Genomic DNA, 11,908 nt, shown 5'->3' on the forward strand with positions numbered 1-11,908 from the left:
TTTGTACTGTACGTGATACTAGTCACAGTACAGTACTGGTCTTGTGAAACTCACAGTGATGCACAATAAAAAATATTCCTTCGTCATGACTGACACTTTTAGGGTGTATCTGACGAGTTTCTATGTGTCACTGGCAGACGTGCTATGAGTGACACACCCAAGAATGTCAAGTATGAGTGCCTGTGTCAAAACACTCACAGTTCCTCACTTCAGCTGACAAAATTACATAAGAGGTGAAGCCCATGCGCTTGTGTCAAATAAAGAGTTAAATTATTAAAATTTACATCAAGAAATGGCAGGAAGGACAAATCTCAAGTGTTGCCTCTATCATAACAGCTTTATCCTTCAAAGCCCCACCTCTTTCTAATCCACGCCTGTGCTAATGCTCTCTGCTACTGTGGCAACCCCACACTGGAAATGAGGATGATGTCATTTAAATGGGCAGCTTGGGGGGTTTGGGGAGGCGGATTACAACATTTGCTAATTTCCTAATAATAAAACTGTGTCTGGTCTGCGGAGAGACAGGAAATGTATGGGATGAGAGATAAGTGATGCAGTGATGTGATATTACAGTAGATGATGCCACAGGCCACACCAGCATTCAACCACTCGAAATGAAAAAGCGGTGCTGAAAGCTCGACTGACTAATGATAAACTACACAATGGCAACGTTCAGTAAACAAAGGCAGAGGTAAATTTCTCATATGAAACTCAAAAGGTTCAAACGGCCAGGTAAGAGTTCTCAGATGTTGTTATCCAGTTTAGGGGACATGATCATCAGCACCTTTTTGGTGTCTGGCATGTCGAGAGTACCCTGCAAAACAGCATTCTTACTTAGCTCCATACTGCCTTCAACCTATTGATTAACCTCAACCAACTGGAAATTTGAAAAACTCAAGCACTCTCCCTCCCATCTGAATATCTGGAAAACAACAATTAAGTGAGAATTACTCAGGGAACAGCTGCTCACGTACAGAGAGGATTCTTCTATATAAAACTGTGAGGATGTATGGTACAGTATGAGCACTGCTTGTGCGCCTTGTTGAGACTTACAGGATTAAGCAATCCTTCGCAAGTTCCCACCCAGACTGGTTTTGTTTGTTGCTTTCTTTAAGTCCCTGAATCATCCCCCCTATTTAAAGTGAGAATTTACCAGCTTCCAGTGCCTCAGATCAGTCATGTATTGAGTGCTATAAGACAAAGTGAGTATGATGAAGAGCAGGAAGTAAACCAAAATCTCTAAAGCCTTTATGGCACTTGGCTGTGCTCGTAACTCAGTCAAGGCCAAAATAATCCTCCACATCTGTCAGACATAAATTATGGATCTGCACCAAACTGAACAAAGTCCTAGATCTCAACAGCATGATTATATCTGGTCAAGTTCTATATGTTATTTCCTGAGATTTTCAGTAAAAAGTAACAAAACCAACCAACCAAGGGGCCCCTGAGAGCACAGATCTGCTCTTGTGTAATGTGGAAATTGGCTGCATCCAGTGAGCAAAAGCTCCATGTATTCAACTGTGCATACTTCTCATATGTGACATGTAATTATCATAATCATAATCACCACAATTAATGTAATGGCACATTTAAATGCTTTTCTTTTGAAAACACAACCCTATACATTGGATTCCTTTTTTTTATTACAGCCAAACAGCCGTGTGAGTGAAGGGGAGGGGCCCACTTAACGGCCTAGAGCAAACCATCTGACATTACTGTAATCAGAAACCATAAAAGAAAAACCCAACAGACAGATGGAAAATGGCGTGTAACTGATCCTCACCAGTTTTTGTTTTGTAATAGGCTCCTTATTACTGTACTGTGACTGCAGTTCGATCATTGCTGGTTGCTCTATACTGCTGTATACATATGAAATCCCTATGTAAGTCTTAACATATCTACCAGTTCTTGGAAATTAAAGCCTTGCACACTGTTGTCATTAGTCGCACTTATTTGCTGCTGCAGTGAAGAAGAATTGAGAAATTATGGCGTTTATCAGTAAAGTATGTGGTATTGGATCTGTGCTAATACCAGCACAATATTCTGTTGTAGATCTGTGACATTACAATGCTGATATCAGGACAGGAACATCTCTCACCATCAGTCTTTTTGGTATGGTAAAATAAACTCCTGGATTACAGCTTCACATTTAACAGGCATGAGAACAGCATCAACTTTCTCATATAACTCTCAGTAACTAAACAAGTTTATTATTTTGAACAAACATTAAACTTTTCCTTTAAATAAGTTCATCCAACATGTTCTTGCATCATATGGTATCTAACCGTGTTGCAGAGCTCCAGATCTAAAATCCAGATCTTATTATAACCACCTATAAATAGTGCTGTTGGTTCTAGGTCAGCCTCACATGCACATTTTCTGCTTTTTCAAATGGCCCCTCTTACGATGATCATCAAGGTTGGTTGAATGTAGGACAGAGTAAGACACCGAGACAAGCGTCTCCTCCAGGGGAGCTAATGAACTGAGTCTCTGGCTGTGGACACCTTAATTCCCACGGTTCAGGGTAATGCAAAATCATAGTTAAATAGGTATATGCATTGGATGCAAATAGAGACAATATAACACACAATATTTGAACATCACACTACTAAAATACAGCATTTCTGTTCCTTCAACTTAATGTTTTGATTCCGGGTGGCTTGTTCCCACACTGCATGTAAAAAGAGGCATGACTGCTTAATTGTCACTTGTCCATAAGTGGTCAGTCTCATCAAAAGTGGACGAGTGAGTTTCTGAGAACCATATTGTCTCACAACAGACAGACGGTTGTCAAAACAAGTGAGGCTCGCAATATGATACTGACACACCAGTACCAGTCTCTCTGCTGTCACTGAAGTCGGGCCTCAGGTTTCTCAACATCAGCCTTGTACAGTGCATCTTATTAATGTACTACAACAACAACAAACCAATTGTGGTGCCACAACATGGCTGAACTTTCATGAGCTAAAACTGACCCTATAGTCTCAACCCTAAAGCGCTCTGAAAAAGTGGATACAATCTCCTTCATTACCAAAAAAAACTACATATCACACTTAGTCTATTATTTTCTGAATAAATCTGTATTTTCTTAATTTCCATGGTTCAACGATATCGAACACTTGTGACACAAGTTTGAGATCATTTTTTAAAGTCTCTCTAAAAGTGTAAATAAGAAACTGGGGATTTTTTCTATTATGTTCCAATTTTATAGTTGCAGAATGAAACCTTCATGTTCACTGCCGACATTCACATAAGGCGCTGTGAAAACATTACTGATATGCTTCAAATAACAGCACTTCCCTTTTTATTTCACCCTCACTCTAAACTCTCCAACCACAAAATAAAACACTTAAAAATAAAGTTGTTTGCTTTGCTGGCTAATAAAGAGTTTAACTTGATGCTCCTCTACTTGTTGCCCATGATTATCCAAGCGAAAAGAACTGAATGAGCACGGCCATATGGCCATGGGCTGTGGTGGCGTTGGGACCGTTGTTTCCTTCAGCATCCCATTGTTTAGTGTCAAAGGACTGGGGGGAGAGAGGGGGGATTATATATACTCCAGAACCCATTCTCTCTTTCAAAACACACACATGCACTCCCCCATACATACAAACACACAAAAGCACTTTACCAGTGTCAATACAGTTCCACTAATTATTTAGGCATTTTTAATCCATGATATGCGAGTGAAAACCACACATTAAACGAAAGAAATTACCAATATGGTACCAAAATATGCCAAAATGTTAGCATATACTACCATTTTGGGTGATAAAAGTTGTAAAATCTTTAAATCTAGAAACATCTGTCTCATGAGACTCAAAAATCATAGCCAATCACAAAGCAGCATTTTGAGTTATAGGCACTCATGGATGAAAAACATATGTGATGGGATTGAAGAAGTAGAATCAGTAGGTGTGTGGACTTCATGTCTTCATGTCTTCAACTTGGTACAATACCTGTTCAATAAATGGGCACAGTATGATTCAACAGTAATACTTACATCAAAGATATCTTTGTGCGGGCCTTGGGCAGTCCTCAGCCAGCTGCGGTTCAACTCACTCAGCTCCAAAATCGGCTGCACCTTTAGTCGAACCGAATCTCCAGACTGACGGATCATCTCCACGATTTCATCCCTGCTCTTGTTTTCCACATTGATCCCATTTATTTCCACCAGCCTGTCTCCTGGCACCAGGCCCAGAGCCCTGTCCTTGGTCCCAGCACCTGGTTCAGCAAAGTGTACCACATGTCGCCTCACCCCTCCATCGGCGTGCCTGTCCAGCATGGTGCTCCTACGCAAGGAGAAGCCAAAGTCCCCAGTGTTACGCCGCTGTAGCTCGAGTTCCCTTGGATCAGGTATCGGTGGAGCAACGAGCGCAGGTAGCTGAAGGTCTGCACCAGGGTACGTCTTCTCCACCAACTCAGGAATGTGAACAATATCGGTCCCTTCTGAATTGGTGAGGGACCTCAAGGAAGACCTACTCCAGTTCTGTCCAGAAAGATTTGCAGCATCAAAAGCACCGTCCTCTTTGCTCCTCTGGGTAAAAGACGCCTGCCTCTGAACCACTGCAGGATTCAACTTGGCCAGTTCCCCAAACTTAGCCGCTCTCTCCTTTACAGAGCTCCGATTATGTGCCAGTTCATTTCCCTTCCAATCTTCACCAGATGTACTTGTACTTATTTGCTCCACATCCTGCTGTGGGGTGGGAATGCGCTCAGTTAGGTTGAGCTCCGCGTTGGTGGCCACCTTTATAGGGATAGGACCAGAGATCTCCAATTTGCTCTTAGACTCCCTCTTAGAGCTCCCTCGATTGAGGTTGAAAAAGCCTCTACGGATGCTCATCTCTTCCAGACTCTTTAACTCTGCCTGGGACATACGTTCTTTCTTTTCCTTCTTGTCTTTCTTTTCCTTCTTTCCCAAGTCCTTCTCTTTTTCCTTATCTTTCTTAATCAGATGAAACATGGTTGAACTTTTACCAATTTGAATTGGACAGTTTCATTTCATAAAAGCACCACTGAGTATGAACAGGAGGACCAGTGATATCATCTGAAAAGAAGACAAGAAAGAATGGAAAATTAACAAAATATTTGCTGAGAGGATAATACAAAAATCAAATTTAATTGGTGGAGTAGTTGATTCTACTCCAAAACTTTTTTTCTCACATACAGTTATTCAATTCTGTTGTCTTCCAACAAAGTCATTGCTCTGTAAGTGAAAACAATCAACAACAGAGGAAAGACAGCCAGAAACAGGCCAGTGGGAATGAGAGATGGTGAATTTGGCATATGCTAACAGATAGCGCTAGGATTACCAAGGGAAGGAGAGGGGGCGGGCTCTCCTCCTGTCATTTCTAAGTGGTGTGAAGTTTTGAATAGGATTGATTGGGACTGCAGAGAAGAGACAAATAGTGACATTTAGGTGAGAGCATCCGGGAAACATCTAGCAGCAGTGGAGGGGCACTGAGGAGAGAGTTTAGTCTACCTGTTTTGCTGTTAACTTTAAAATCTCCTGAATTCCTAACTCCGGCTTTATTGCTACAGTCGGACTGAGTTCGAGTGAGTCTGTTGGTTGAGAAATCTCTGTCTGTTTTTGAGCAATCTTCAGATAAATGTAAGTGTCTTTTACAAATATCGCCTCACAAACTTCTTCCACTGTTCTTCTTCATCAGCATGGCAGGCAGCTAAGGCTAATTGATGCATCCACAGCTCACATGTGTTCCTCAGGTGCTGGTTCAGCTCAGCATCACTTACTCAATCTACTGATTCTCTATATCCACCTACTCCTTCTTGATCTCTTCCTCCAGACACAAGCGGTTTGTGTTTGAAGTTTGAGGTTTTGAGGTTGAGGTTTTTGGAGTCAGAGGGATATTGATACTGACTTTTGTAGAGCATATTCAAATACAGATGTTCAATGGTTTTGAGTTGAGTGGTTCTCCTCATATTGCAGGCTTAGTGGATATCTTCCTGTGGTTTGACAGGCCTTCTCCACCTGCTTCTCCATCTCATTGTTCTTTCAGGTGTATGATATTCATGCAGCAGGGTCTCCTGCAGCCTTAATATCACCACTGTCTCATGGAGCAATTCATCAAACATGACCCCCCTCCAATTCTTCACTGAGATTCTCCTCATTAGTTCAGTTTTCATTTATACAAATCCTGATTTTTGAATTAATCTGTGCAGATAATGATTTGAGAATCAATGTCCTTGAATTATTCATTTGTACACATAATTTAACAGTTTGTACCTGAATTAATAATTCATAAACTTGAACTGTTATTACTTCACATAGTTGAAATAATATCATATTGGCCACACTGTGTTGTTTTGGAGGGCAGAAAGCATTCAATATATGCTTTGTTTTTATCAGCCATATGATGTCTGAGGCAACAACTACAATCACATTATTGTCCTGTAGAATACTTTTTACACTGTTAAGTCTATTTTACAGAACAATGGTGGTCGGCGTGTGATTGCCCTCCATTTAGCTTCACAGTACTATAGGGCTTTATAAAAGCTGTGGCTGACAATATTTACAGGAGAGTCCCACCTCAACTCTTTCTCCATCAAATCAATATTTGGAACAAGTAAAGATCACGTGCAAGGGTAAGTTTGTTCTAGCTGTTATTTCAGTGTGTTACAATCAGTAATCAATGCTTCCCGGTTCACATTTCAGGTAGTTTTGGTCAATATTCATTAATGTTGACTCGTTCAGTAGCTAGAATATTTCTTGCATTGAGCCCCAAAACAGCTGATCACAGACCTGAGCTGAATCTGCTTAATTCTAAATAATTGAGGAATGATGAAAGAAAACGTAATACAATTAAATATGAGATTAAAGTGGAATTGTTGTTTTTATTGCAGATATGTTTATGTTATTTTTTAAATATCAAGCTCTGATCATGTATTGTACCCAACCCCACAAGACAGGGAAGGGTTAGGGTTAGGCATTATTGTTGAAAAGTACATGAACAAAACATGAATCCTATCTTATGGTTGGAGAACATTAAGTTGTTTTATCAAATAATGTATTGGAAAACCCCATGTCGTGATTTATTTTCATTTTAAGCTATACCTTTCCTGTATCAACAAACAATCAATTGAAACCAGTATAACCTATACTTTGTCAACTGTGAGTCAGCTTGGAGCTGACATCTAGCTATTGCTGCATGACAAGAACAGACATGAATGTGTCCTCAGTAAGTCCTATATACAGACAAGTCTTTTCCCCCGGAACATTTGAAGTTGCCCTGCATATTGAAGGAGCTTTAACCTCGCCTGTCTTGCTGTCAAATGCTCAGCACCAGCGTTAAAGTGATGCACAGCATCTCAACATTTGTGGACAAGCTTCTCCGTCTGAATCTGAATGCCCTGCACATGCATAAGCAGCAACCCTTCTTTGTTTTTGTGAACCCATGAACAGTAAATTCGCACTTAATCCACTCTTAATCACATGTCCTGAGGTCAGAGGGGCAATGAAATAGCCAAAGGCCATTGACAGTCATTTACTTTGTGTCTACTAAGGTAACTTTTTTTAAACAGGAAACGAGAAATCATATTTGTTTGTTAGCATAACTGAAATGACTTTACACATGGCACAGCTAGGTTGTCGCCGCGACTAGTCCACAGCTTGGCCGTAATACTCTCCCTTTAAGCTGCTTTGCCCTCATTCTCGGGCACCGGTGGCCTCGGAGAACAGTTTCAGTAGAGAATGAAGAAATGTCATTCATGAAAAACAACAGCGACTAAATACAGTGGAATAATAGGACAGTGACCTACCTGTGCCAGCCTGCAAGTGACAGCGTTGTTGTCATACTAGAAGTTGTCAGCATTTTCCTCCTTAGAATTGACAGTAGGTGCGAGGAAATGTACTTGTGGTGCATTCAAATGCTTACTGTAAGCTCGGACTTCCGATAAGCCTATCATGGACCAAATAATGATCTATAGGCATGCGGATGAGCTCGGGGTTTTTTCTCCTCGTTGTTGTTTTTTTATTGGAATAAAAGAGATAACTTGATACGTAGTCCTTAGAAAGAAAAATAAAACGTGAAATTGTTTCAAGGCATATGTTATATTTCTACTATAGAGCCTTTAACCAGACTTTAAACTGTTGAAGCCAAATTAATTCCTAAGATATCTAACTGATACCAAACAGTAAAATGCAATACTTATTTAATAAATGTCACTTGTTGTAGACAAATACAATTTACCAGCTATTTAGTCGACGATGTTTAAAAAGCCTAAACAATTATGGTAATTCCAACAGTAATTGAATGCTGCACCAGTGTAAACTGGACAGCAGTGACCCCTCCTGGTGTTTTTACTTTGTTGTTTTACAGCACAGTTACAGGTAAATGACTCCCAGCCAGCCTAGTTTTGCTTTTTAGATATTAGACAGGTCTAGTGTTAGGCATTTTCATTCTTTTTATTTGTGTGATATTTGCCCCTAGTTTGTGCCTTCTACGTTTTTACTTTTGCACTGCAGGCCTGTTTTCCCAATATGCAAACAGGCATCTTTAAAGCTAAAAATTTTAGGATGTAACTGTCACGCAGGAGAACAAGAATGTATGAAAAAAAAAAAACAATCAAACCTTTCATTAGGCTATTTTATGGCACAGATGCTGCACAAATGTGAATCTATGGTGACTTTGAGTTTAGCTTTTTGTGGCAAAATAAAGGACAAAACAACGAGAATCAGACATCAACTTCTCAACCAAATCATAGTCAACAATGATTCTGAACAGTCAAATTAAGTATGAAGCTATCTAAATTCATCTTTTGCCTGTTTATATGTTTGTTCAGTAATGGTGGTGTAAGTGTAGGAGTGAGTAAATGAGTATGAATGAATCACCACAAACTCTGTACATTGGTTTGACTCTATATTTAGTTACTTTCTATATTTTACTTTCATAAAATGCTGCACTACATTTGTACATTGGTGCTTCCATCTGATAAACCAAGAATGTTGAACAAATCATATCCAAATCACTCAAAAATCCCTCCCTATTAATGCTAGGCATGCACACTTACTCATTTGAAATCTTCTGGGGCAAGAAACAAATACTCAGAATATCTGATGGTTTCTCCCTGAAATTGTATGACTGTTTACAGAACCATAGCTAATTCAAAGTTTTAAATTCTTGAAAAGATTTCAGTTCAAGTCAGTTTTGAGTAACACAAGTGCAGTCAAAATTGAACAACAAAAAAAAAGTTTAGTTTTAAAGCCATGACTTTTTGCTTCTTCCAAATCTTGCCATATTGTGCAGCCGGGTTTTGGTGCGTTCCTTTTCTTCTGGATTTCGCTTCGATGTGCACTCCAGTGTAGAGTCTGTCTCAAAAGAGATGGCTGGGGCCTGGCTTGGGACACTGCCACTCTTTTCACAGGTTGACGTGGTCTGCAGGACAACCCTCCCGCGTAAAGAATGTTTGAGCTCAAGCAACAGTGGGTTGTTGTCAGAATATAATTCCACCTGCAAACGGTCTCTGTTAGAGATACAGCATGTGCAACACGCAGACAACAGGACTCTGAAAATATAAATCCAGCCCAGATAATGCAGCTCCACAATGTTCAAGATGAAGCAACCTAGACTGACACTGAACATGAAGTTGAGGAAGATGGTCTTCTCTGTTGCTCGGGACACAAAACAGTCTGTTCGGTTTGGACATGGGTAGGTTTCACAACGGAAAAGGTGTGGGACTTCAAATCCAAAGAGGTAATACTGTCCAATGAGGAAGATTAACTCCATAATGGAGCGCAGCATAACATGTATGATGTAGATAAGTAGCACTTGGCTGGAGAGCTCGGTTGGATCCTTTTCCACCTCTCTCATTTCCTCTTCCAGCTGGCTCTTCTCCTCACACTCACCTTCCTGTGAGCTCCAGTTCTCATTGTTATAAGTCGTACTATAAGAACTGCTCAACTCCTTTTCCCCCTCTATATGTGTGTCCCTTTCAAGTGCAGGTGAGGACCGGGGTATCACTTCAATCTTCTTGACCTCTACCTTTTCATTCTTGGTAATTTTTTGCAAGACATAGACGATGTAGAAAATAGAAGGTGTGGATACGAGAACAATCTGAAAGACCCAGAAGCGCAAATGTGAGACAGGGGCGAAGGTGTCATAGCACACATTGTTGCATCCAGGCTGTAGGGTGTTGCAGGTAAACTTGGACTGCTCATCGCTGTAGACAGCATCCCCCACCAGGGCCACAAGCAAGATACGGAAGATGAGCAGCATTGTCAGCCATATCTTACCAATCACCGTGGAATGGTTTTGAACCTCTGTTAGGAAGCGGCCAAGAATGGACCAGTCTCCCATTTCTGAGGAAACACAACAACAGAAACATTGTTTACAGTGACCAGGTATAAAATAAATTGTATCAATAACTTTCTTTTAATGAAATGAGGTTGCCTAAATGAGCCCTGCCCTCCTAAGAAGAAAAATGCCCTATGACCCAGAAGTCTCACCCAGAAAGCAGGTGCATATTTGCACATGTGTAACTTTCAGATAAGATCTAGATTTGAATACTGACCTATGCCTTTGTAAGTGAACAGAATAAAATAGTTTTCTTAGTGTGTCATTGCCTCTTGTTCGTATGTCAGATCTGGTACACATTTTAGGGTAATTTAATTTATTTAAATGATCAACTGCACTTATAATATCAAATTGTGTGTTGTATGTACTATTCTATAAAAGGTATAATGGAACAGAGGTTACATTCAATGAAACATATTTGCAATAGGCTAGTAAATATTATTAATTCTGATTCTAACTATAATCTAACCCCCAAGCCAATGTTTTATATTTATTTTGAAATCACTCAGAGAAAAACGTAAAGAAGCCAAAAACATAATCAATTTCCATGTTCTGGCTGAGCTTACCTTTGGAGAATCTGAGTTGTCCTTATCCAAAACTGGAAAAATATCAGAGGAAGCAATCTGCATAACTGTATTTTCAAGTGGAGCCCGTTGCTGGATGTTATTGTATCTTTTGAGCTGGATGAGGGCCGAATGGGCTGACCACACATATTCCCTAACTCTAACTGAAACATTCATTGCACTGTATGTGAATAAAGGCTTCAATGTACAGTGGGACAAAGATTGAAATGTACAATGGGGGCACCTTCACTGAACAGCCATTCACAAACAAGCAGAGAGTTCAAAGAAGCTACTGGAAAGAGTGTGCAACAATACTCATGCATGGATCTGTGTCCAGTTTAATTTTAGAGCTGAAACACAAGTCTCGGTTTCACAGAAGATTTTAATACATTGGTTTACATGGTGTCACTTAACTGATCCTCACAATGTAATGTGAAGAATCTCCACAGCCCTGTAAATCAACTCTCCTCTCTCAAAAATTACATTTTAATATTTACTTTTTTGCCCCCATCCTTTTTTCTGAGTCCATTTTTCCTTAAAAATGAAACAGAAAATAAGGAATTAACTAATAAAGAAAAAGGGAGCATGTTACATGTGATGGCTGAAGATATTAGGCTAATTGAATTGTGAGAATTGTGGCACAGTGATATATTTTGATGCTGTGGTGTCAAATGATTCAGTATTGTTAGTGGAATAACAATGATCTGTTTATATAGCCTACCCAGACAGTGGTGATGATGAATAATGGGGGAAAAAAGTATTGTTTGATATGCTACTTCGTCCAGTGTCTGGTGCTGCTAAGCAATATGAGCCCTGTTGCTTTGGTTGGTGATTAGCTTTAAACATCAAGATGTTGTTGCCTGGAAACTAACTGTTAACAGGAAAGGCATCGAGGGATTGATACCTTTTATAGACCTACCTACATTTCTCTCGGAGTTTGAATGAAAAATGTTGCAATGACAAGAAATAGTATGTGTCTTGGTTATCTGAGCTTCTAGCTCACCCATGGTGCTTATGAAGGTCATCTGGCATTAC

At 39.9% G+C, this 11,908-nt stretch overlaps 1 protein-coding gene and 1 pseudogene across 3 annotated transcripts in view; both read right to left on the bottom strand.

Moving 5' to 3' along the window:
• Nucleotides 1–7,880, bottom strand: part of LOC146974357 (unconventional myosin-XVIIIa-like) — a 61,291-nt gene extending 53,411 nt beyond the window's left edge. The window contains exons 1-2 of one of the 2 annotated variants that reach the window (XM_085797587.1): nt 7,777–7,880; nt 4,004–5,047 (exon numbers count right to left, since the gene is read on the bottom strand). In XM_085797587.1, the coding sequence (XP_085653713.1) occupies nt 4,004–4,963 (960 nt within the window). In that variant the 5' untranslated portion in view covers nt 4,964–5,047; nt 7,777–7,880. The remainder of the gene's footprint in view (nt 1–4,003; nt 5,048–7,776) is intronic. The other variant, XM_085797588.1, reaches the window with a different exon arrangement.
• A 1,335-nt stretch (nt 7,881–9,215) lies between these two features.
• On the bottom strand, nt 9,216–11,229 carry LOC146974358 (gap junction delta-2 protein pseudogene; annotated as a pseudogene). The gene is made up of 2 exons (XR_015037546.1): nt 10,877–11,229; nt 9,216–10,315 (listed from the first exon to the last, which is right to left on the bottom strand). The product of XR_015037546.1 is annotated as a gap junction delta-2 protein pseudogene (transcript).
• Between the last annotated feature and the right edge of the window lie 679 nt (nt 11,230–11,908).

This window comes from Trachurus japonicus, chromosome 14 (assembly GCF_045865225.1).
Source record: "Trachurus japonicus isolate A0001 chromosome 14, Traja_1.0".
Taxonomy (NCBI): domain Eukaryota; kingdom Metazoa; phylum Chordata; class Actinopteri; order Carangiformes; family Carangidae; genus Trachurus; species Trachurus japonicus.